General features: G+C 42.5%; 1 protein-coding gene across 3 annotated transcripts in view; it reads right to left on the bottom strand.

Moving 5' to 3' along the window:
• The window catches only part of HMCN1 (hemicentin 1), a 360,405-nt gene that overhangs the window by 272,374 nt on the left and 60,965 nt on the right, over nt 1-27,066 (bottom strand). For all 3 annotated transcript variants that reach the window (XR_012906027.1, XM_075936754.1, XM_075936755.1), the window contains exons 2-4: nt 24,976-25,046; nt 16,325-16,483; nt 15,416-15,538 (exon numbers count right to left, since the gene is read on the bottom strand). Coding sequence is in view for 2 of the 3 variants with exons in the window: in XM_075936754.1 (XP_075792869.1) it covers nt 15,416-15,538; nt 16,325-16,483; nt 24,976-25,046 (353 nt within the window). In the remaining variant the exon portion in view is untranslated. The remainder of the gene's footprint in view (nt 1-15,415; nt 15,539-16,324; nt 16,484-24,975; nt 25,047-27,066) is intronic.

Below are 27,066 nucleotides of genomic sequence, written 5' to 3' on the forward strand. Positions count from 1 at the left end.
CAACCATGCTTCTTATGCAGAATGCTAAAATCCAGATTATTTTTTAGCATGCACATACATACAAACACACATTTGATGTGTGAGAGATCAGTATGTGAAATAGTGTAGACCAGTATTTCCCGAATGGTGCTCCGCAGAACCCTGGGATTCCGCGAAGTGAAAGTAAGGGTTCCGTGAGAACTCAATTGCTCCCCCTGGCCCCAATGCCCTTAAAGAGACAGAGAGGAGCCCGGCGCGCAAAGACGCTGGCTCCTTCTCTGGTTCCCCGCTGGGCTGTCAGATACCTCCCCTCCCCGCTGCCACTCTGCCTTTACCAAGGGACCTAGTAGCAGCAACAGCTGCTGGTCCCGCTTCTATTGATCAGCACAAGATTCCTCTCCCTCTGTCCCTCGCTGCCACTCTACCATTACAAAGGGACTGGCTGCTGCTTCTACTAGGTATCTTTGTAAATGCAGATAGGCAGTGGGGGACAAGAAATCTTTGCTGATCAATAGAAGCGGGACCAGCAGCTACTGCTGCTGCTAGGTCCCTTTGTAAAAGCAGAGTGTGTGGGGGGGGGGGGGGTGCTATCAGTCAGTGGTGCGATCACATGCCACGGTGTATAACACTGGAAATCCTTTACTCACTGTGAGGGAGCGGAAATCTCCCTACTCACTGTGAGGACGCATGGCTCATGTGCATGACTTTAAGAATACAAGATAATATCAAAATTCCCCATGGATCATTGGTTAAAAGCAGGAACTTTAAAGAAAAAAGTGAGTACTTCAAACTCCCATATTTTTACTGAAACCAGCAAGGAAAATACTGAGGCCGTTCAAGTTAATTATGAAAAATTACAGCCAACTAATAAGAAACGCAGGTATTATGAGGACTATTTGTCATTTGGATTCACAAGCAATGGAAATGAAGATGCTACAGTTGCCCAGTGTGTACTATGCAACAAAATATTATCTAATAGTTGTTTAGTACCTGCTAAACTGTGAAGACATTTTGAAACAAATCATTCAGAATACAAAGATAAACACATTAGTTTTTTAAGCAGAAGCTTGAATCGCTTGAAAAAAGTAAACTCTTCATGTCAAAAATTGCCAAATCTGATAATGAAAATGCAACAGAGGCGTCTTACAAAGTTAGCTATCGTATATCACTCGCCGGAGAAGCACACACTATTGGGGAATCACTCATAAAACTATGTGCAAAAGATATTGTAATGTGTATGTTGGATCAGGAATCTTGTCAAAAAGTTGAGGCTGTGCTACTATCAAACAATACTGTCACACGTCGTATTCATGATCTTGCTGCTGACATTGAGAAGGAACTTATTTTTCGGCTGCATTTATGTGATGCATATTCATTGCAGTTAGACGAGTCCACTGACGTTGCGGGTCTTGCAATTTTGCTTGTATTTGTCCGTTATGATTTTAATAGTTCTATTGAAGAAGACTTACTGTAACGATATGGCTTTTCTGTAGCCATTTTGGAAGGCCTGTGCTAGGCCTGAACCAAAGCCGCCTTCTATAGCCAGACTGAAGAGTAGCAGCCATTACTGTAAGGCCTGGAGTCACATACTCACAGTTTCATCTAAAATGTTTTACAAAGTGTCACACAAGGTTGTGAGGAGGGGACTTTGCCCTGATAGCTCCTCCACTGTCACAAGATAAAGAAACAGATCTCAAGATGGGTAAAGAAAACTTAAGTAGCACCATTCTGTCTGTCAATAGAGAATGTTGAGGAATCCTCATCCTCTGACCATTGTCACTACACTTCCCTATTGTTTGATTGTGTGATCTCTGTCTGGTTTGTAACTGTTTCTGTTGCTGTATAATTAATTTTGCTAGGTGTAAATCAATTAAGGTGGTGGGATATGATTGGTTACATAATTTTGTTATGATTGGTTAATAAAATTATACTAAAATAATTGGTTACGGTATAGCTAAGTAAGACTCCGGTTTCATTATATAAACTGGGGTTCAAGAAGGAGAAGAAGAAGATCAAAAGTAACAGAAGGAAGAAAAGGCTGGAAGAGGACCAGGAGGGGAGAATAAAAGACAGGACTATGCAGCACTTTAAAGACTAACAAGATGGTTTATAGGTGATGAGCTTTCGTGGGCCAGACCCACTTCCTCAGATCAAATAGCAGAAGAAAATTGGCATGACCATATATACCAAAGGGATACAATCAAAAAAAGAGTGAACACATAAAATAGACAAATCAGATTTTAGAACGGGGGGGGGGGGGGGAAGTTATAGGAGGAGGCTAGTGTCTATGAGATAATGATATTAGGGGTGATAATTGGGGAAGCTATCTTTGTAATGGATAAGACCTGGAAAAAAAGAACTCATCTCCGAGACACAGCCTAAGACCAGAGAGACTGATATTGCCTGGCCAACAGGGGAAGTCTGACTGCCTTTATCAGGATTGGTAAGCATGACACTGTGTGCTTAGCATGTGCATTCTGCTTGTTTGAGAATTGTCAATAAATAGAGGATAAGGACATTACTGTGTGAGGCTCTTTCAGTGGCTAAAGATCCTGGTTACACCCTGAGCCCTAGGAATTGGGTAAGGATGGGTGTGTAAATTCACAGGGTTGCACCTTGAGCCCTAAGAACTGGGTAAAGGTGTGTGTTCCTACAGTGTGGAAGGGATAGAGAAATTTGTGCAGTTAACATTACTTTTATGTGAATTTTTGCAAACCAATACAAGTGGTGAGAATATATTCAATTGTACTGATAACTTTAAGAAAACACATGAAATAAGCTGGGAAAAATGTGCTGATGTGTGTAGAGATGGCACCAAAGCAATGGTAGAAACAGTGTCTTGCACTGTAACATGAATAAAAAATGTAGCACCAAACTGTACCAGCAGTCACTGCATTCTCCACAGACACGCTCTCGTAGTTAAAAATATTTCTCCCTCTCTTAAAAATGTGTTGGACGAAGGAGTACAGATTATTAATTATATAAAAACTCAACCATTGCAATCAAGACTGTTCAAAATTATGTGTGAAGATATGGGTAGTCAGCACACAGCCCTGCTTCTACATACAGAAGTCAGCTGGCTATCGCAAGGCAAAGTTCTGGTTAGATTATTCGAGTTGCATAATGAGCTCTCCGCATATTTGATGGATCACAAATTCCAACTGTCTGATCATTTAACAAACTTTTTGTGGTTATCGAGAATTGCATATCTTGCCGACATCCTTACAAAACTAAATGAAGTTAATCTGTCAATGCAAGGAAAGAATGTAAATATTTTTAATGCGAAAGATAAATTTCGTCATTGTCACGGAAGCTACAGTTTTGGATCTCATTTGTAGGACAAAATTATTTGGATTGTTTACCAACCCTGAATGATTTCCTTGAAGAAAATGAATGCAAACTTGATGAAGATATTTGCAGCAATATTGCAGATCATCTCTGTGATTTATACACAAACATCGTTAAGTATTTTCCAACCATAAATGACAACAATAACTGGATTTGAAATCCATTAAGTTTAACAGAAAAGCCAGTCAGTTTTTCTACACAAGATTATGAAAACCTAACCAAAGTCGCTTCAGACGTCCAATTAATAAAAAAATTTAAAGAAGTTTCTCTGATTACATTTTGGGGCAACTTATGTCAAAATCAAGAATATTCATCTTTATCAAAACGTGCAATTCGTCAATTGTTACCCTTCACCAGCACATACTTGTGCGAAACTGGGTTCTCGAACTATGCAGCAACAAAAACGAAATACAGAAATCAACTGAATGCTGCGCCAGATATGCGAATCCAACTTTCTAGTATTAAACAAAATATAAAAAGAATTTGCCAAGAAAAAAAGAAAAACCACTCTTCGCATTGAAAACTGCCAATATAATTTCTATTATTTTTTAGCTTTATTTTTTGTACACATTTAATGTGATTTTTGTTTTAAAATATGTTGAATTAAAATGAATGGTAATCTCATGACTGTATTTAGCATCTTACTACTACTAATTGTGGTGTACTGGAAGCCCGCTCCCTGGTCTGTGTGTTTGGGTGTTTGCTTGTTTTTTTGCTCGACAAACTTTTCCCTTGGCCATAGGGGTTCCTTGAAATTCTTCCAAGTTTAAAAGGGTTCCATGGTCAATAAAATTGGAAAACACTGGTGTAGACAATGAGCATTGTAAAAATAATGCCATAAACATTGTGGCTGCGTCTAGACCGGCATGATTTTCCGCAAATGCTTTTAACGGAAAAGTTTTTCCGTTAGAAGCATTTGCAGAAAAGAGTGTCTAGATTGGCACGGACGCTTTTGCGCAAAAGCACTTTTTGTGAAAAAGCGTCCATGCCAATCTAGACACGGTTTTGCGCAAGAAAGCCCTGATCGCCATTTTCGCCATCAGGGCTTTTTTGCGCAAAACAGTCCTCCCCTGTCTACACTTGCGCAAGAGGGCTTATTAATTTGCGCAAGAGGGCTTATTCCTGAGCGGGAGCATCATAAGATTTGCGCAAGAACACTGACAATCTTACATTAGATCATCAGTGTTCTTGCGCAAATTCAAGCGGCCAGTGTAGACAGCTGGCAAGTTTTCCGCAAAAGCAATTGCTTTTGCGGAAAATCTTGCCAGTCTAGATGCAGCCTGTGTGTGTATATATATATTTGCATATAGTATATCCCCAAAAAACTAGCACTGAAATATCATTAAGATTGAAAAATCAAGCAGTCAAATATTAGGAAATGCTAGAACAAATATTGACTGTTGCAACCCCTCCTATGATACAGATTTGTAAAGCCATGTAGCTCCCCACAGACTTGATTATATTGATGATCCTACATTTACAAAATGGTTTTCAAGCTATTGGTACACCAAGTACTTTGCAGACTACACTATTAGATTATAATGACTTATGCACAAGTATCCCTTTTCCTTCTTCAGACATACTGCTACAGGGAACAAAAGTAGAAATGCTTAAGATGCATTTTCACTCATTCAAGACCTGATTCTGTAAGACTCAAGAGCATTACAACATTTCCCTTGTCAAGATTTAAAACTGAAGATAGATGGTGCCCCCAATGCTTGCTCATTTTAGCTTATAACACATTTTGTACTTTTAAAACAGTCTGTGAAACATGTTCTTTTTTCTGAAAAGAATACATTTAAGTTTTCTGGTAAAAGAAGAAAACTGATTCTCACAAATCTCTCAGTATCAAAATAAATAGAAAATGCTACCAGCCAACACCAGAGTGAATTCTCAGTATGAATAATAATGACCAGTGCCATCTGACAAATATTTATAACCTTTTACCACAAAAAATAAAAGTGGCATGGAAATGTTACTTGTAGCATCCCTGACAGATTAACCTGCCCAGTTTTTAAGCTGTTCCAAATTCATGTTCCATCTAACACCACTGTTACTCTTAACACCAAAGAAAACCTGAGCGCAACAGAACCACATGCAGGAAACACGTCTTTTATATAGGCCTCAGTTTGTTTGGGTCAGTTCTGTGTAGTTTTTATAGCACACATTCAGTTTTGGTTCACGTCAGGTAGCCTCTCATCACCCAGAGAGTGTCTACACGTGAACATTTAGTTTGTGGCAAGGTGAAGTGTAAATGTACCCCACCCTCACTAGCCTAACATAGATAGGGTTGCCAGGTGTCCAGTATTGACCCAGACAGTCCAGTATTTTCGTCTTCTGTCTGGTAAAAAAAAAATCAGAAAATACTGGACACCTAAAATGTCCTGTATTTTCTGCTTTTTTTTTTCCCCTGCCAGGAAGCAAAAATACCAGACACCTAGCAAACCTACCACACTCAGCAACCGGGCCTAGCCCCTGAGCCCCTCCAAAGCCCTCTCCTCCTCCTCCCCCCCCCCCCCCCCCCCCACTTAACTGGTTCCGAAGGGGAGCTATCTTCTGGCACAGAGTAAGAAAACAAGATGATGATGGGCAAAAAAAAGCCACTAAGGCCTTAAAGGGGCCTTTTTTTTTTTTTTTTTTTTGCATTTTTGTTTTGCTTAATAACTATCGGGGTCCTTTTCTTTTTTTGCTTAACAACTTTGATCTCCCCCTTTTTTTTCTCAAAAGTGTTTTTTTGGGGGGAGGTGTTCGGTATTTTTGGTTAAACCATCTGGCAACCTTAAACATAAACTAGTTGTCCATGTACACTATGCTGATGTAATGCATGAACAGTTCACAAATGAGCTTTGATCTAGAATTCTGCAATTTACTGTGAGCACCTCACCAGGTCTGACCTCAACATCTACCATCCTGTTCTCTCAGAAGAAACTAGCAACCAGCCAGACTTCATAAAGCAAAGTATTATCTACTACAGGGCTACTCAACACATGGCCCATGGGCCGCATATGGCCCAGGGCCCGTTTGTATGTGGCCAGTGGCACCTTGAGCCGCTTCCTGGACTGCCTGTCTGACTCGTTGCTGTGGGCTCCAGCAGCAGCAGCGCCTCTCAGGGAGCCGAGCCAAACCACGCAGTGCCACATTGAGCCAGGCTGCATGCGCAGGAGCTGCCGGCAGGGGGTGGGGAGGCAGGCAGCAAGAGGCAGTGGGAGAGCATACCTGCCACATCAGCCAACAGCATAAATGCCTCCCCGCAAATTGAGCCGCGTGGCGCCGCACAGAGCCAGGAGTTTGCGCAGGAGCTGCTGGAGCAGCAAGAGGCAGTAGGGGAGCCGGGCAGCAAGGCACGTGGCAAGTCAGTGGCAGAGCTGGGCAGCAAAAGACGTGGTGAGGTGGCGGCAGAGCCAGGCAGCGAGGCCGAGATGTGAAAGGTCTGCGCTGGGGCTTGGGTAGGGTTTTCCCAGATGTAGCCTTGTTTTTACATGTTAAATTGCCATCCAGACGGGTTTTTTAAAAGGAAAAAAATGTCCAGGATGTTTTGCCCTGCAAAGGGGATCGGGGATGGGGCAGCGGCATGTGCCTTCAATGGAACGTTCTGAGCCGCGCGCCTGGACCATTCACAGCCACCCTGCACACTGGCCCCAGTGCCTGGAGGGAAAGCGCATTGTTCTGGTGAGACCCAGGGCATTACCCTCTGCCCTCCCAGATTTATGTCCCCAGCTCTGCAGAAGGGAAAGGGCATTGGGTTAGAGCAGGAAGGCTGGGGGTGCCTGGCTATGGGGGAGGGGAGGGGCACTGGATTGGAGCAGGGAACTGGAATTTAAAACTTCTGGCTTCTTTCCCTTCCTGTAGGTGGGCAGTGGGTCTGTTGGTTAGATTTGGAGGTTCCAGTCTCTGTTCTGTGAGGACTGTGAATGCTGGTGCTTGTTGGGGCGGGCAGGGGAAATATGGTTGCCAGGTGTCCAGTTCTGAACCAGACAGTCCAGTATTTGAGCTTTCTGTTCGGGAAACAAATTGAGAAAATATAAATTTCCGGTATTTTCTAAATAAGATGTAATATAGATTGTGATGTAATGTCAAGTGTGTCTGGTATTTTAGTTGAAACCATCTGGCAACCCTAAGGGGAAGGAAGGGAAGCTAGGAAGCAGAATTCCTGGGATCCATTTCTAGCTAAGCCACTTCTCCACTTAGTGCCTTTAACTTTACATTGATTGTACTTATATTTCAGTAAATATTGTATTGGCAGTTTTTGTTTGATTTGTTAAAATTGTGATGCCAAAACAAAAAAGTCGTCGATATAATGGTCTTCTGTTGATATATGTTTTAGTAGTTAAATTCCTGGACTGTCATTACGCATTAAAAGTGCTGTCATATGGGTGGAAATTGGGTAAATATTGCATTTTATTAATACCAGCAGAACTGATTTAAATGGGGCCTGCGTGCTGTGTAGTCTTGCCTTAATCTTTGTATTCATGCCTGTCTGTGTGAAATAAGCTATTTGCATAAATATATATATATATATATATATATATATATATATATATATATATATATATATATATATATATATATACACACACACACACAACCACACTTAAGTTACGGCCCCCGGCATGTGCTGTGGGTATCACTGTGGCCCCCGGGAACTTCCAAGGTTGAGTTTCCCTGATCTACTAGAAGACTTACCTGGTGTTGCTTGGGTCCTTCAGGGCAGAGAGATAGGTGTTTAGGGAGTGCAGGAGACAGGGAAGGAGCTTGGGGATCTAGGGGGCTCAGGACAGGAGGCTGAGGGCGTGGGGGTCCAAGAGTTAAGACTGGGAGGTGACGAGGGGTCAGAGCAGGTGTTAGTGAGTACAGGAGTCAAATCAGGGGAGTGGGGACTCAGGGCAGGGTGCTGAGAAGTGGGGGGCTGACTTGCAGAAAGGAATGGCTTAGTGCTGTTGGTAAAGATGCATCAAGCAGGCTGCTTGTGTTTGTTATTAATGTTAAAATAGAAACAGACCAGAAGGATCCTTGTGACTCACTACTGTCACCCTTTTGCCCTTAGGATTGTTTTATTTTTTAATTGAAGAGTCTAAGAATGTTTTTGTATATGGAAGAATTTGTAATAGTTATTTTAATATTAGAATATTTTGTACAAGATCTGTTTTTACAAAAGCAACTATGAAATCCTTATTTGCGTGAGGCAACTATGTAATTTTTCTTTGTGTGAGTGAAGAATGTGAGTGTTTCAAAAAAGATTAGTCTGAAGGCCAACACAGCACGCAGATGGTCAGAGGAGAGGCCAGAGACATAGGGGCACAAAGGAACTCCGCGAGTGCCACAAGAAATCTCATGGCGTATGAATGCTGCATGGACTCCTCATCGTCACTTAGCAGCTTCAGGAATAGCTTTAACACCAAAATAATGTCTAGCATTCTGCTATAAAATCAGAAGAGCTCCTTCTTAATTTAATACATAGAGGCTACGTCTACACTGCAGGCTTCATGCACAAGAACTGTTTTGTGCAAGAGTTCTTGTACAAAAGGTCTTCCAGAACAGCACATCTACACTGCCATGTGCTTTTGCGCAACAGATGTGCTTTTGCACAAGAGTGTCCATGGCAGTGTGGACGCTCTCTTGCGCAAGAAAGCTCTGATGGCCATTTTAGCCATAGGGTTTCTTGAGCAAGAAAACCCTGTTGCACATCCACATTGCCTTCTTGCACAAGAGCTCTTGCGCAAGAGGGCTTATTCCTCGTGGCGAGAGGAATAACTCTTGTGCAAAAAGCCCTCTGTTCCGAAGCTTTACTGTAAATGTACTTGCGCAAGAACACACATGCAGTGTAGATGCACTGCAAGTTTTTGCACAAGAAGCCTATAGTATAGACGTAGCTGGAGACTAGGTTTATTTTGTCAAAAGATGATACTCCTCTGACATTGTGAGTCCTAAATATCCTGCACATCTCAGTAAATAACAAAGCTCTTCAATAAGACTATTTACTATTCATGTTTTAGTGGACTTAAGTCTGATCCCAAAATAATTTTCTTGCTTGACCCAAAGAAAGTCTTTGGCTAAGATTAGTAGAGCTATTTGTTTGAGGTGATGCAATGAATAGCAATAAACAATGACCCTAAACTAAAGTGACCCTGTATACTGTAGTTCTCCTAATGCTTCCCTGAAATCAAATGGCAGGCAAACAACAGGTTTTAATTTAATTCAAGTGCAAGGCAAAGATACCCTGTTATTTGATTTTTCTCTTGAAATCAATGTAGATGTAATTCAGGCCCATATGCAGGGGAGTGCGAAGAGTGTGCATGCATCCCCCCCGTGGTCTTTCATGATCCACCATGGGGCAGATTCCAGCTGCTCTGGGAAAGGCAGAGGTGATGCATTGCCAACCTCACTCCCCCATCCTGTGGACAGCAGGGGAAGCCTGAGGCTGATTCCCCCCTTGCTCCCGAAGGAGAGAGGCCAGGGGTGGGGCTGGACCATGGGGGTGGGGTTGGAGCAACCACCAGCCCCTCTTGCAGCTCTCAGAAATTCCTGCATACAGGCCTGTGATTAGATTTCAGATAAAAAATCACTGCAAGGCTGTGTCTACACTACCTGCCTCTGTCGGCAGAGGCATGTAGATTAGGGTTGTAGGCAAAGGTAAATGAAGCCGCGATTTAAATGATCGCAGCTACATTTACATTTACATGGCTGCCGCGCTGAGCCGACAAACAGCTGATCAGCTGTTTGTTGGCTCAGCGCGGCAGCCATGTAAATGTAAATGAAGCCGCGATCATTTAAATCGCGGCTTCATTTACCTTTGCTGAACAAACAAATCTACATGCCTCTGCCGACAGAGGCATGTAGTGTAGACGTACCCCAAGTGTAGACAAGTCCTAAGATACAGGCAGTCCCCAGGTTACGTATAAGATAGGGACTGTAGGTTTGTTCTTAAGTTGAATCTGTATGTAAGTCGGAACTGGCGTCCAGATTCAGCCGCTGCTGAAATTGATCAGTTTCAACAACGGCTGAATCTGGACGCCAGTTCTGACTTACATACAGATTCAACTTAAGAACCCCAGGAATCCTCAAGTCAGCTGCTGCTGAAACTGATCAGCAGCTGATTCCAGGAAGCCCGGGGCAGGGGCTTCCTGTAATCAGCCACTGGTCAGTTTCAGCAGCGGCTGACTTGGGGATGCCTGGGGCAGAGCAGCTGGGGTGCTGCTGGGTTGGTCCAGTAGCGCCGAGGAGCGGCGGCGCTACTGGACCAACCCAGCAGCACCCCAGCTGCTCTGCCCCAGGTGTCCTGATTCAGCCGCTGCTGAAACTGATCAGCCGCTGCTGAAACTGATCAGCAGCAGCTGAATCAGGACATCTGGGGCAGAGCAGCTGGGGTGCTGCCAGTATGGTCCAGTAGCGCCAAGGAGTGGTGCTGCGGGACCAACCGGCAGCGCCCCACCTGCTCTACCACAGGCCCGGGGCTTTGCTCCACGTCTCCCTGGTCTGCTGGGGGGGGGGGGCACTAGCTGGGCCTCCCCCCCAGCAGACCAGGGACACGGGGAGCAAAGCCTCAGCGGCGCGGGACCCCTCCGCCTCCCGGCTTTGCTCCAGGTGTCCCTGGTCTGCTGGAGACAGTCCCCAGCAGACCAGAGGCACCGGGAGCAAAGCAGCAGCGGCGGCGGAGTCCGGCGCCTCTGAGGCTTTGCTAGAGCAAAGCCTCAGAGGCGCGGGACCCCTCCGCCTCCCCGGCTTTGCTCCGGGTGTCCCTGGTCTGCTGGAGATGGTCCCCAGCAGACAAGAGGCACCGGGAGCAAAGCGGCAGCGACGGCGGGGTGCCGCGCCTCTGAGGCTTTGCTCTAGCAGACCAGGGACACAGGGAGCAAAGCCGCAGCGGCGGCGGAGTTCCGCGACTCTGAGGCTTTGCCAGAGCAAAGCCTCAGACGCGCGCGACCCCTCCGCCTCCCCGGCTTTGCTCCAGGTGTCCCTGGTCTGCTGGAGATGGTCCCCAGCAGACATGGGGCACCCGGAGCAGCTTTTCTCGCCCCAGAGGTCGAGGTGGCGGGACTGCTGTGCTCTGGGCGGTCCCGCTGCCTGCGAGCTCCGGGGCAAGAAAGCCCCGTTCGTAAGTGCGGATCCGACATAAGTCGGATCCGCGTAACTTGGGGACTGCCTGTACTGACAGATCCGAATTGTACTGGGATTTAAGTGAAAGGAAATTTTATCACTGACTTCAGTGGGAGCAAGATCAAGCCCTAAATAAAAAGTCAAAGCCATTCAGACACAAGAAGGTTTTATTTTCCAGTGTTGCAGTAGAAGCACAATATTTCTTACTAAGGTAGGCTTTCTAGAAGTGGGCTTTTTGGCGAGATATCAATTAAGAGATGGTTGCCTTGTATTCCAACAGTGTAAAAATGCAGCATGGTTTTTTATTCTTTCCGTTACTATGCAAATATTGGGCAACTCCCAAGTATTGTTCTCTTTGTTATGTTGTGTTTGCTGGTAGCTAATTTTCCTTGTCTGCTTAGTTTGTTAATATTGCTTCATTTTCCATTGACCATACAAAGAGCAAGGCTGAGGATGTGGACTGAAAACTTAGTACACATTATATGTAGGGTTTTGGTTTTGTTTTGTTTTGTTTTGTTTTTTTGACAGAGTATTAGAAACAGTTTCAACAAAACAAAATATTGGCTTGGCAGGCTATTCAAATTTAGCTATTTGAAGCTCTTTCCAAATTTATAATTCAGCCATGATTATGTTTTAAAATGCATATCTTCCATTTTTTATTGTTTATGGACCTCAACTGACGAAAGAGTGATCAGCATTTATTTCTGTCTCCTGGTATCTATAAGGAAGCATTTTTCAAAAGGGAGACTGAAATGACAAAAAGGAGGAACAAACAGCCACAGTCAAACCTCACTTCTCTCCCAATCAATTCACTGCACCTGAAGGGACAGAGTAAGCAGCCTTTGGGCCAGGGGAGGGGTTCTAATCTAACATGGTTAATCAGTAAGACTGCAGAGAGCATGCGGTGAGAAAACTCGTCCTTAGCTTGTTAAATTAGGCACAAGTTGCATTTTATCTGTGCTTTAAATGAAATAATTTCTGACTTTTATTCCTCATTAATTGTATTCTCTTAAAATCTCTCTTTGTACTTAATAAACTTGCATTACTGTTTTAACTAATCCAGTGTGTCTAAACTGAATTGTCTAGGAAACTCCATTTGGAGTGGCAAGCTGTGTGCATGTTATTTCTAATGTATTGCCCAGGAGAGGCTGTGCAGTATAGGACATACTTTTCTGGAGGAATATCTAAGATCGGGGACATTCTAAGATCATCCTACAATATTACCAAGGCTGCCAAGAGGCAGAGTGTCACTCAAATGTTGCTGGCAGACTGCAGTTTCACTCAAGCACTCGGGGTACGTCAACACTGAGCACTTATTTCAAAATAAGCTATTACGGAAGAAATACTCCACAATAGCTTATTTCAAAATAGCACATCTACACTGCAGGGAAGCCTCAAAATTAGTTCAAGGCAGGCTTCTCTAATGTGGACGTGCTATCTCGATTTACAGCCCCAGGAGGCACTGGGGAGTAATTAGTTTGAATGGCCCAGGGGAGGAGGTATTTCAAAATAGCAGCAGCGGAGTATCCACACTACTGCTATTTCAAAATAGGCATTATTCCTCGTGGAATTAGGTTTACAGAAGTTGGAATAAGCCATCCATTACTTCAAATGTGTTTTGAAACAACAGAATTGCTGTGTAGACACTCACACTGTTATTTCAGAATAATGGCCGTTATTCCGAAGTAACGCTGCTGTGTAGATGCACCCAGGGTGAGGCATGCATGTTAAAAAGCTGTTTGTGAGTGGCTAATATGGGAACTCCTTTGGCAAGATGTTGTAAGGCACTCAAGGTTGCAGGGCAAGGGTGACAGCTGCTCATTAAACTAGATTGTTCCCTGGTATGTCACCAGGTCCTTGCTTTGACTCCGCATTTAGGTGAGTGGCATTACTCAGGCTGGCAATGTGGAGGCTCCACTGCGTGAGGAATAGACAAATGGAGGCAAACTGCCAGTAGAATATTATATGTTAACGCTTTCTGAACACCGGTCTGATGCTATGTAACACCGAAAAGGTATAACAAGGGAACAGAGAGAGAGAGAATAATATGTTTATTATAACACCATTCCTTATATACAGTGCTGGCCAAAGCTCAGCTCCCCCACATCCCACCCACAAAAAGAAAAATTCAATACCCTGAAATTCAAGTTCTGAAGAAGAAAGTTTCCTGTTAATGTTTTCTACCACGTTAGCTTTAAAAGATTCTATTCTGGTCTAGTTCTCTGAGATCAGTGGCTTTGGTATTTATTATATTTCACTATGCTGGATGAACACACAGTGACATGTTTTTGCTTTGCAGGACTGTTTGTATGGTTTGGACTGTAGGTGTATGTGTGCACTGGTTTTGGTTATACACTTTATATACAAATTTACTGAAAAAGAAAATGGCAGCACAATAACTTCTGAGTTTCACATATAAGAAATTGCAAAGTTCAAATCAGAAGTGGTGCACGTTCCTCAGTTGTGCACGCTCCTTCTCTGTCTCTCACACACAAATACCACACTTGGCTCATTACTTGAGAGGTAGAAAGACAGGGATACCTACTTACTTTTTAGGGAGGGAAACTATGTGAAACACGTATTGTTACTTTTAAACAGTGCCAGGGCTAGCCCATTGGAGGTCCTAAGCAGGAGTATTTTGAGGCTCCCCCATACTAAATCTAGGGATGTAAATCCCATTTAATCAGTTAACTGGTTAAACGTTATGTTTAATGCATAACGAGGCCAGGAAACCAGGGTTGGGGGGCGCTCCAGTCTGGCTGGGCTGGTGCAGCACTGTCCTGCAGCATGGCGCAGCAGGCTAGTCAGGCTGGAGTGCCCCTTGCCCGCAACATAGCACAGTGGGCCAACCGAGCTGGAGCGCCCCCTGCTTGCAACGCAGTGGACTGCTCCAACCTGACCAGGCCTGGCACAGGCGGCGGCTGCTCTGGACATACTGGAGTGCCTACCACCCATGGCACAGAGGGCCCAGGTGGGCTGGAGTAGTGCCCCACCTGTGTCAGAGGGCTACTCCAGCCTGGCCAGGCCGCCAGTTAACCATAACCAGTAAGCATCAAGTTCTTATCACAAAAAGTGAATAGGTGGCACCCCCGGTGCTGCTCAGGGCACCAAACAATTGCTTAGACTGCTTATGCCAAGCTCCAGCTCTGCTTTTAACCCTCTGCCAGCAACTTTACATGGATACAACTTGATTTCTACAAGAAACCAAGTGCAGCAAACTGCAATACACCAGAGACATTGTGACAAAATAAAATGAACGTTCGTTGTTTGGACTTTACTTATTTATAATAAAAAAAATTAGAACCCAGTGACAAAATGTTGTGTACACCAGGAATTCAAAGGCCTGTTTACAACATTGACAGGTGATTCCAATTACCCAAATAACTAACATGTGATGTTGTCTTCATCAAATTAATTCTCATGCACTTGGGAAATTTCAGGTCTGTTTATAGTAATATAGAACCTGAAAGTTACTCAATGTTCTATAGAAAATATTCATTTTTGTTAGTGGTTACCAGAACTTCTAATTAGCAATAATAAAAAACATTTATTAAGAGCAGCAACTGCTCCCTCACTATCTCTGAGTAGTAAACTGATGGGATTACTCACTAGCAAGGTACTGCTCAATGGTTCTGGTCCACAGGCAGGTAGAAGTCAGTGGAGTTCTTCACAAGCACAGGTATCCATCCTGTCTCAACAGCATTGTTAAAATTGGCAGAATCAAGCCCTTAAGATACTATACCAGAAGCCTTGTGGAGGGGTGCAACAGAATCAATACGTCAGCCCTACAGCATCCAGAATTCACCCCCATGTAAAATGCCAAAGAAGCTGATTAAGCCAGCTCTCTGTCTACTTTGTGTCTCAACAGCAGCACTAAGGCTTTGGAACAGAATCAGAATTGGAACCATCAAAAATATGGAGCTATTAAATGGAAGCCCATTGATTACATCTCTCTGTATGTAGTAGATAGCCATAAACATTAACTACGAATTACCTCATTAACTTGCTTTTTGTCCAAATGGAAAACTTGACCAGAACTTGTTGAGGCAATTTCTTCATAGACTTTGTAACCAATATGTGTCCTATCATCACAGTCTCCGGTCAGCACAAATACAACCTGGGGTATTAACAAGAAAAACACACAAAGGAAATGAAGATGCAGACATCGAGCACCTAGTGCAAACCTCAATGGGAAAAATCTTATTGTCAAATGTACTAGAGAAGTACACCAGAATTTTTTTTTAAAAGTTCACACTTTTCTGTGTGATGGACAGCCATTTTACTTTCAATTAATCTACTCTGAGCTCTATACAAATGAGATGTACACCCTGCCGCGCCTTCCCCTCCCCTCAAAAAAAAGGAAGGAAGGAAGGAAGGGAATCTGGAGCACAGCTGATTTCTGTACCCACTCCACACATAATACACCAAATGGTTTCAATTTGATGTTTTTCAATGGAAATTCCATACAGAAAGCAAAGACCAGCAGGACTGAGTGATGGAAAGTGACTATAAGAAAACTCATGCAGCAATCACATCAAGAGAGGATGAAGTAATAAAACTTCTATCAGTACTTTTCATTCCCAGAGCAATCGATACTGTAACAGTCAGACAAATCCACAGACATTAATTCACTGCCAAAAGGCCCAAGAAGGCAAATATTAGCAGTGGAATATCTTGTGATATTTAATTAATAACCTTAATTAATGTCCCTTTAATTTTCATTTGTATTAGTCATATCAATTTGTAATATGTTATAAAATAACAAAACAAACACTAATTGCTAGAATGATAACCTCTTTTACAGAAAGATTTCACAAGTATCTTGGAAAGAGTTTTTCTGAACAATGCTGTTACCACAGTGGTAAATAAACAGGAATGGCTAGAATATTAATCTTATCCTTACCTGTGACTGCTTCTGCTGAATGAGCTGCAATACTTCATGGGTCAGCCTATAATCTTTGGATCGTGCATCAGTAAATACATAGATGAAAGAACCAGGAAGAGAAATTTCTAGAGCTATTTTGATTGCGCCAATGCTCATCTCTGGACAGTCACCACCGCCCTGTTCACAATTAAAGAAAGTGGAGAAAGTAATCATAAGAAAGGAAAATGGACATTAGCAATAATAAAATGATTAGGTTATTTTTCAGAAAGATCTAGGCAGATTTGTTTTCCAACTTCTAGCAGTTTATCCTTTTATTTATTGTACTGCATGGTTTCTGAAAAATACTTACTTTAAAATAATAGCAAGCCAAGTTTTAAAACTTCCCATTGATGGTCAAGATGTAAAAAAATGCAATGAAGATACTAACAATCAAGCTATACAAAGTAGGATAGGTAAACAGCCACCTTTGTGAAGAGCATGTATGAGTAAAGGTGTTGGTAACGAGAAATGCATAACACACTGATTTATCTGTTCCTTCCTACACAACTACCCACACCATACCCAGAATTTACCTGCCTTTGTACACAATGGGCCGTGTCCTTTTCTCAGTTACCCAGGCAAAAACCTGGTTTAGCTATTGTGATGGATAGGAGGAGAGCTGGCCATCACTCGGTAACTAAAGGGTAAAAACTCAGGTAGCTAAGGGTGTTGGCAGGGGGCCAGAAAAAGCAATGGGATGTAGTGCTAAAATTTGAATTGCGTATAGATACCTTCCTGCTCTCTTTGACTACATCTACACAGTAGCCTTCTTCCGCAAAAGCTTATGCAAATGAAGCGCAGAGTGGAATATCGCCACGCTTCATTTGCATAATTAATTAGCTGCTGCTTTTATGCAAGAGGCTTTTGCGCAAAAAGCAGCAGTGTAGACGGCTCCTTTTTGCGCAAAAAACTCCTCTTGCACAAGAGCCATTCTTCCTGAAAAAATGAGAAAGTAACATTAGTTCATTTTTGAGGAGTAACGTTAGATCGAACCAAGGGATTTGGTTTGAACTAACGTGTCCCAGCGCACACTTTCGAATCAGCTGTTGAGCGGAGTAACACACCGGTGAGATCATGCTAATGAAGCATGGGATATTTAAATCCCACGCTTCATTAGCAATTTTGGTCACCTACATTTGCATCCCTAGCTGGAACTAGGGAGCAAGTGGAGAGGTACCCTACGGTTCTTTGTGTTTTGATCTGTTCTTTTGTTAGTTGCTCTGTAACACCTAGCAACAAAGTATGCTTTATCAAGTATATCTCTTTTGTTTTGTAAATAAAATCACCTTTTTTAAGGCGATGATTTGATTTTTGTGTCCTGGGAGGTAACAAGAAGTCTGTGTGTGTCTGCTTAGCCTGGGAGGTCAGCTATCAGAGATACAGTTTTTCTGTGTTTTTTATTTCTTTTTTCAAGCTCTTTGGTGGCAAAAGAGCTTAGGATACCCCTGCGGAAGGAATTCAAGTGCTCTTTCATGCTTTTTCAGAGTTTAAATAACTTGATGGGGGCAGCCTATCCTCCAGAGTCAGTGCATCTGTGAGTCTTCGAAGGTGGGGGTTTTTTTTAGGTTTTTTTAAGCAGAGCTTGTAGAGGAGTGGTGGCCAACCTGCAGCTCTCGAACCACATGCGGCTCTTTGCTTAAAGAAATGCGGCTCTTGGTAGTTCTGAGCTGCACACCCAGACTGCTCACGGCCGGCTGCTCTGTGCACACACCCCAGCGCCTGGAGGAAGAAGCACATGGCAGCGGAAGCCAGGCATTGGGTTAGAGTGTGGGGGGGGAGTGCCTAGCTCTGGGGGAGGTGAGGAGACTGGGGGTGCCAGGCTCTGGGAGAAAGGGAGGGCATTGGGTTAGAGTGGGAGTACCTTGTTCTGGAGGAGGGGGAGAGCATTGGGTTATGGTGGGGGCTGGGAATGCCTGTTCTGGGGGAGAGGAAGGGAATTGGGTTGGGGGGGCGGCTGAAGCACCTTAAACTGAAAGTCTTCATGGATGCAGAATAAGGCAGCCAACACAGATGTCATATTTAAATTCCAGTGCAAAAAAAGAATCAGCATGTACTGGTTCACACTGTGTTTCTTTAAAGAAAATTCAAAGGCCATCGTTTGCCAGGCTGGAGCAATTATTCTGAGATATGAGTCTCTCCCTTATTGTTTTTGAACCTCTTATATTTGCAATCTGGGACAGACCTAAATTTTTAGAACTATAAAAAAGCTATAATATTCATAAGTAAAAAAAAATTAGGAAACCATACCAGGGATCAACAAGCTGGAGTGAAACAGTCACTTCAAATTGTGCTAATTTACTTCTGAGTTCAGTTTAATTTTAAAAAACTCACAGAACATAATAGGGCAGTAGTATTAAATTTAAAATACATGGTGGGAATGCTTTTTTTTAGTGTAAGAATATTACTGTATTTTTAAAGTTTTTTTTTTTTTAATTTGATGTTTGTTCCTTGTCAAGTTCTCTGAAGATCTATGGACTGGCAGCGAATTTTTTAAATGAGTAGAGATTTTTTTATTGGTTTTTGTCTGAAATGTCCTATAATGTTATTTTTATCACTCCATTTTGTGTACTATATCTATCTATAGATAGACATAAAATAAATATATAATACATGACTCTTCAAACTCTATCCACAGCTATTTTGGCTCTTCACTCTTCGTCTCTAACTAGTTGGCCACCCCTGTTACAGAGACAAGGCATTTAAGGTCTTTTGTGGACCCCCATCTTCTGCACTCAGAGTGCCAGAGTGGAGAACAGCCCTAACAGCTACATTGGTCAGATTTACACATAGATAATTGAGAGGATAAATAGCTTGATTAGTTTATAGTTTATTAATACAAGTTTAGGGCCCTAACAAAAATTAATGTCTGTGAAAAACACATCATAGACTGTGAAACCTGGTCCTTTGTGTACATTTAGCCTACATTCTACAGATTTCGCAGGGGAGACCAGCATTAATCAAATTGGGAGGCCTGATCCAAAAGGGAATTGCAGAGGGAGACTGCAAGGCTAATTTAGAAGGGTTATAATACAGCCATCCTTACTTCTGTACTGACTTCAAAGCGGAGCAGCTGGACAGCAGGGGTTGTTGGCTCGGCAGCCAGTTTTGAAGACAGTGATCTGCCAGCAGAGCTGGGCTTCTGGCCAGCAGCCACCACTCTCCAGCTGCCCAGCTCTGAATGCAGCACTGCAGCCAACAGCAGTGCGGAAGGAAAGCAGTACCTCCACTCCCCCTGCAATAACCTTGTGACCCCTTCACAACTCCTTTTGGGGCTAGGACCCCTATAGTTACAACACCATGAAATTTCAGATTTAAATAGCTAAAATCATGACATTTACAATTAAAAAAAATACTATAATTGTGAAATTGACCACAATTAACTGTGAATTTGGTAGGTCCCTATATGTATGTATGCCCACACACAGACACACACAACAAGACAGAGCTAAGTTAAAGAAATTAGTCCTGTGTTTAGTTCCAAAACTGATTAGTTTTACAATTATTCTTATCTCTTGTGGGAATTAGATCTGTAGTTTAGATCCAGGTCTTGTGAAAGCTTAGCCTCTTGAAGTTACAAGTCTCCCTCACGGGTCATACCATAATTGTTCAGTGGCACACAGCTATTCTGGGAGGTCATGGACATAAAGGGTGAAGTGTTCTCTCAGGTAACCAGGACAATCTTGTGGAAGACTCTGAGGGTATGTCTAGACTACATGGCTCCGTTGACGGAGCCATGTAGATGAGTTTACTAGACATAGGAAAATGAAGCAGCGATTTAAATAATCGCCACTTCATTTACATCAAAATGGCCGCCACGCTGTGCCAATCAGCTGTTTGGCAGCACAGCGGGGCAGTCTGGACGTGCCGCGGTCAACAAGGGAAACCTTTGTTGACTGCTCCAGTAAACAACATTTCATGAGGCATAAACCTCATTTCACGTCGACAGAGCCATGTAGTCTAGACATACCCTGAATGTCAGAACAGCGAGACCTTGAAATGGACTCTGCACTGAGAGGAGAACAAGTGTAGCTTAGACAAGGGACTGCAGGGGATCTGTTCACAGTTACCTGTGTTGCTAAGGGGTAGCTGCAGTGTTCATACTATTTTTAATGAAAAAAAATCCCAACTATCCTGATTTGACATTGTCTTAAAGTAATTAGTTTAAAAATGGCCAACACCCTCAGTTAGTTTTTCATAACTGGAACAGAGAAAAACAAATTGAAAAACTGCTGTCTTATAGATGAAAAAAAGCCAAAAGCAAATGTTTGCAAATCAGATGAAGCTTGTAATAAATGTTAGCATAAAATCTTAGTTCCAAACCATTTATTTAAAAACTACTTTGAAGTTCTATTAAAGTTATGATTTTTTTTTTAATTTTAGCCAATGGCATATTGTTTTAATTTAAATAAGTTCATATAAGTACAAAAAATACATCCATTTGAATGAACTATAATCTTTGAAAAGCCAGAAATTTACATTTTAAAAAATAATTGGAACTATATTAATTTTTTTAACATATTTTGATTAAAACTCCTGGATTTCTCCCAGAAAAAAGAAGCATTTTCTAAGCACTTGCCATCTGTGGTTTTCCAAGTAAAGTATTTAAGAGACACAAGAAATTGAGTCAAAAGAAAACGCTGGAAAAAACAAAATCAGCGAGAGAAGCAGATCGTCTTTTCTTTGAAATAAGACAGATTAAAGCTGAAGGAAAGGACATGGTGCAATCATTCTTATTAATAAAAAAGGACAGAATTTGTGCCAAGTAGTAAATATTTTAAGGAAGAGCTTTGTAATTATCAGAACAATTAGATAATGTAATGAGCTGTAAAGGGAGATTATGAAGTTTGTCGTCATTGGAGATCAACAAGGCTAAACTTGACCCCCATCTAGCAAGGATCATTTGAGGATAAAAAAATTATTCTAGCCACAAAACAACAGTACTGACCGAACGAGTTGCTAGAGGGAGCACTCCCAATATAAGCCTGATCCTTCACCACTTACTGTTATTTAGTTCAACTGATTTCAGCAGAACTGATCTTGATAGTAAGGGTGAGATGACTATAGTCTATATATTACTATATAAAATATATTAAAATATTTTTATTTTTAATATTATGAACCCTTTGACTTGCATGAAAATTTTGTGCACTGAATGATAGCTGGGTATGAAAAGAAAACACTTAGTTCTCTCCTTCCTCCATTATACAGTGATCCTATTCTTTCTTCAGGTATTCAGCAGGTTTCTCAAATCTATGCAGATTTTAAAGGGGGAAACTGGCATTCTCATTGAAATTCTGCTAAATCAGTGATCTGTTAAAAAAATTCTCCATGTAGACAACTTTCCAGTTGTACAGAAGGAAATGTGCACCCTACAAGTATGAGCTGAGCATGTGAAAAGGAGAAAAATTTGCTTTAATAAATCAACAAACTTTGGTTTAGGGAAGAAAAGCCTTTGACTTAGCATCTTGTAAAAAGGAAATTTCCCAGCTTCTCTTACCTACTTTCTGAAAAAGTGGAGTCTTGCTGCTATAGGAGTTTAAGCTGAAACCAGAAATGAAACCCTGGTCCCACTAAAAATCAACGACAAAACTCCCAGTGACTTTATTTCACCCCTGAGAACAAATCAAAAGATTTTGAGGGCACTTTTTGTTCTGGGGTTAGAGTAAGAGGGACTTTTAATTATGAAGCACCAAGGAAATATAGCCTACTCCGGCATAAGGAGGAGAATTAACTATACCAGTACAAACTACCTTAGCAGTGATATAACTATTCTGATGCCAGTTGTGGTTCTTTTGATATTATTACTAATTAGAAGATTTACCCAGCACTGCTCAGATCCATAACTCAAATAAGTTTTGTTTTTCTTCATTTAAATCATTGCTCTGGGATTGGGCTTGGGCTTGGATGAGGGGGTTCAGTAGGCAGACTGCCCCAGGGAGAGAGGACCCCAGCCCTCTCTCACCATAGCAGTTTGGGGCCAGGTGAGAAGCACCTGTCCATGGCTGCTGTAGCTACAACGGACACAGCAGGAGGAAGGATGCATTCCCCTGTGTGGGGGGCAGACAGACACAGACAAACAGACACACACACTGACAAACTCTCTGAAACATATAGTAGATAGCTGTCCTTTTCTCCACTCCTGTCCCCTGCTGACCCAGTGGGATTAGAGCTGTCCTGGTCTCTGGCCCCGTGCTGCTCCCTGTGGTCATGGATTGACCTGGCTTGTCCAGTTTTCGCCACAAGTCTGGATCTCTGCCCTTCCTCTTGCCTCACAGGCGCCAGTCCAGATGAGAGCCGCTCGGGCAGCTGTGGGGAGTTGTGGACCCTCAGCTTCTGAAAGAATACAGGGAGTGGGCCTGTTCTTGGGGCCCTCTTACCCAATGCAAGTGGAGGGGCCTGGGCTTTCAGGAAAAGATCTTCTGGAAAAACTTCTTACAAAAGAGAGCATCCACACTGCAAAAGTACATCGAAAAAGCGATCTGCTTTTTCGAAAGATAGCATCCACACTGAATGGACGCTATCTCTCATGTAAGCTGTGATTACTATGGACGGTGTGCCCATTAGGGCACCTGTGCTTTTTTCTCTTTCCTCTTCTTTCAAAAGAACTCCCTCTTCCCTGTCCAGACACACCTTTTTCCAAAAGAGCTCTTTCGGAAAAAGGCTTCTTCTTCGTAGAATGTCAGAAAACCCCCTCTGTTCTTTCAATTTTCTTTAGGAAGAATGCAATTGTACTGTGGACATAAGCAAGGGTTTTTTTGGAAAAACGGCCGTTTTCCCCAAAAAGCTCTGTAGTGTAGACACACCCTCAGTTATGTATATTCATAAGCCAACTTTCATAAAACATGGGGAGGGGGATCCACGACAGAGCCTCTGATTGTGGATTGTGATTAATTTAATGGAGCCCAATGCAAAAAATATTACTGTTTTAATTAGAAGAGTCTTTTCTAATGATGTTTCCAGTCACATTTTGTACGCCAACGGCCAAATTCAGTGCTAATATAAGTGAGTGTAACTCTATACCAAAGTTAAATTTAGGCCTCGGAAACATGGCTAGTTTGAGTAAGTTCAGATATTTACCTGGAGCTCCTCAGTGAACTGGACTGAGCCCAAATATCCCAGAGAACTTCAGAACATAAGTATACACATTTTTAATTTCCATTTGGACAAATTATTTATAATGTTTGTAACTAACATATAAGTTTTATATGTAAAATGCTTTCCTCTTTTTTTTTTTAATGTGATGTTTTACCTTTTGAAATGGCAGCCCTCTGTGATAGGGAACTGATTCTTGCTGTACAGGGATCAAGGTGTGTAGTAACTAACAAAGTAGTTTTACTGTTTATATGAAAAATAAACATTAGTCTAATAGAACACAGGTGGAGTGAAGAAATATTCAGATTTTAAGTGTGACTCGGAAAGGTTTGATAGGGACCAATTCTGATCTCATGTATAGTTTCTTTAAACCAAAGTAATTCCACTCAGCCTATGACTACACTTTGGGTATGTCTAGACTACATGGCTCCATCGACGGAGCCATGTAGATGAGTTTACTAGACATAGAAAATGAAGCGGCAATTTAAATAATTGCTGCTTCATTTACATCAAAATGGCCGCTGCGCTGTGCTGATCAGCTGTTTGGCGGCACAGCAGGGCAGTCTGGACCTGCTGCAGTCGACAAGGGAAGCCTTTGTCAACAGCTATGGTATGCCTCATGAAATGGAGCCATGTATTCTAGACATACCCTGTGCTTTGTCGGAAGAGCAATGCAAATAAAGCACTGATTAGCATTTTCTCGTTCTTCATTTGCATAATCTATTTTGATCAATTTTTGCACAAGAGGTTTTTGTGCAAGAATATGCAGTGTGGACGTGTCTGTTTTGCGCAAAAATCCCTTTTTGAGCAAGATCCTTATACCGCTCCCGAATTGGGCCCCCATGTAGTACAGACATAGGGCAAAACGGACACGTCCACACTGCATGTTTTTGCGCAAAAACCTCTTGCGCAAAAACGAATCAGAATAGCTTATGCAAAGGAGGCGTGAGAAAATGCTAATCAGCACTTCATTTGCATTGCCTCGGCTGACAAAACATGTAGTGTAGACATAGCCTGCCTTCAGAGGAGTTACTCTTGATGATTTACACCTGTGTGAGACCAAAGCCAGGCCCTCAGGTGATTCATACTCTGAACCATCTGATTGATAAACACAGGAAATTAGGATGATCACAGAGAGTGCCTCAAGAATTGAGTGTATCTGATGGAAAACTGACCTTTTAACTGCCTGTGCCAGGTGATACCATGGTGGATGATGTCAGATAACCTTTCATGTATGTATGTTTATTATCTGAATTAGATATTCTGTAGAACTTCTTGAAATGTTTCAGCACTGTAGACAAATATTTCCCACGCAAAGAAAATTGAATGTTTCAACAAATTATTGGCAGGTTTTTAACCAGCTAACAGAATCAGTAAAAAACAATTACGAAATAGTTCTCAGAACACAAACTAGTTCTAAGACTATTCCCATTTGTTGCAGTATTTTGTATATGAAGGACTGCTAGCATAACGGAGCCTGCCTACGGAGAAAGAAGGCTATGGAGATTAGAACTATACAGAATGGGTAAGTTACTCACCTGAACATAAAGTTCCCGGAGTTCATACTGAAATTTCTTGGGATCTGTAGTAATTGTCACTGGCCCAATTTCTGGATGAAAAGAAAAATGCAAATTGTGTAATGAGATTTCAGTAAAATCCCCAAGGCTATTAAATTAGAATTCCCCTTAGAGACAAACATTTCAGAATCATAGTGTGATAAGTTCAGTCGCTGAGACCTCCTTGGGATATGCTGAATTACCACCGAGCCCACTTTCCTGCCCTCATGGGCACCTCTCAACTCTGAACTGCTGAGCAGGCCCTCAGGTCTCTTCCAGCAGCGACAAAGAGACAGAGTCACAGCCCTGTGCAGTATAATACAGACACTGAGCCCAGCTCGCCTCAGCTCTGGGAAGGCTCAGCTAAAGGGACTTGCCATAGGAACCAGGCACACAGCTCCAATGGGCCCTGAACTCAAGATAAATCCATTTTACTCTATATAAAGCTTTATATAAAGTAAGCTCCTGTTGTTCATCCTCTTTCTTGGTGTACAGAGAAATACAAACAGCTTTCCCAGTCACAATTATTTATACGGGGTTTATTAATATACAAAAGTGATTTCATTAAGTATAAAAGGTTGGATGTAAGTGGTCATGAGAGAGAAGACAGAGAAGAGTAGATTACTAAGAAAAATAAACTAGAACAGGCAAAGTAAGATTAATACACTCAAGAGACTGGTTACATGTGATATCTCAGGGTATGTCTACACTACCCTCCTAATTCGAACTAGGAGGGTAATGTAGGCATACCGCACTTGCAAATGAAGCCCGGGATTTGAATTTCCCGGGCTTCATTTGCATAAGCCGGGCGCTGCCATTTTTAAATCCCAGCTAGTTCGAACCCCGTGCCGCGCGGCTACACGCGGCACGGAGTAGCTAGTTCGGATTAGGCTTCTAATCCGAACTAGCTGTACTCCTCCGCGGCACGGGGTTCGAACTAGCCGGGATTTAAAAATGGCGGCGCCCAGCTTATGCAAATGAAGCCCGGGAAATTCCAATCCCAGGCTTCATTTGCAAGTGCGGTATGCCTACATTACCCTCCTAGTTCGAATTAGGAGGGTAGTGTAGACATACCCTCATTCCCAGTTGTTCTAATAAGCTCCTTTCACAGACTAGACAAAGCTGGGATTTCATTCGTTATGGACATTTCCTCCATTCTTCATCACCCTGGTACTTCCGTCCCCCTCATAAACTGAGGATGTCTACATCTACCCAACAAAGTTAAATTGACTCAGGTTACACCAATGATCATAAAACACTGTAGTTCCATCACTTGTGCACATTCACACACTGTTCCGTGTACTGGTGGAAGGCATCCACAGTTGGTATTCTACCATCAACAGACAGGGCAGTGTAGTGTGGGTAGCTATAGTTACTGTGCAACTCACCACCTTTTGCAGTTAAGGGGTTATGGGGAGGTTGGAATGGGTTGCAGTGCATCATGAGTGCAGGCTCAGGGTCCCATGAGGCATTTTTTCTGTTCTATTATTCAATGAGTTTCCGAACATATTTTGTGCCATTTTTCAGTAGCCACTGTATACTCTCCACCAACCATCTCTCCCAGCAACCATGAATCCTGCTCTGCTCTCTAGTGTTGCAAGCATTGTTATGAACACAAAGCAGCGAGCACATCGTATTTCATAAGCTTTGATTCTGAACAGGAATCTGATGTGCCTGCCCTGCTGTACGCCATGGAAAGAAATGATTCCAGATTATTTTTGGCGTTAATGAAGTAGCTGCACGCGGTAGACTCTCACTTTTGGACTCAGGAAACAAGAACTGAGTGGTGGGATCACATCACTCTGCAGGACCAGGATGGCAAGCGGTGGCTGCAGAAAGCCATCCTACTAGAACTGTGTGCGGAGCCCGGCCCAACTCTAGGGCACAACACTACCAAAATAAGAGCTGCCATGCCAGTGAAAAAGCATATGGTGATTGTTGTGTGGAAGCTGGCAACTCTGGACTGCTTCCTATCCATCATGAATCAGTTTGGAGTCAGGGGGTTCATCAGAGGGGATGTGTTCACATAAGTGCGTAGGGCCATTCACTGTATCCTGTTATAATGCTGTGTGA

The sequence above is a fragment of the Pelodiscus sinensis genome, chromosome 9 (assembly GCF_049634645.1).
Source record: "Pelodiscus sinensis isolate JC-2024 chromosome 9, ASM4963464v1, whole genome shotgun sequence".
NCBI classification, from domain to species: domain Eukaryota; kingdom Metazoa; phylum Chordata; order Testudines; family Trionychidae; genus Pelodiscus; species Pelodiscus sinensis.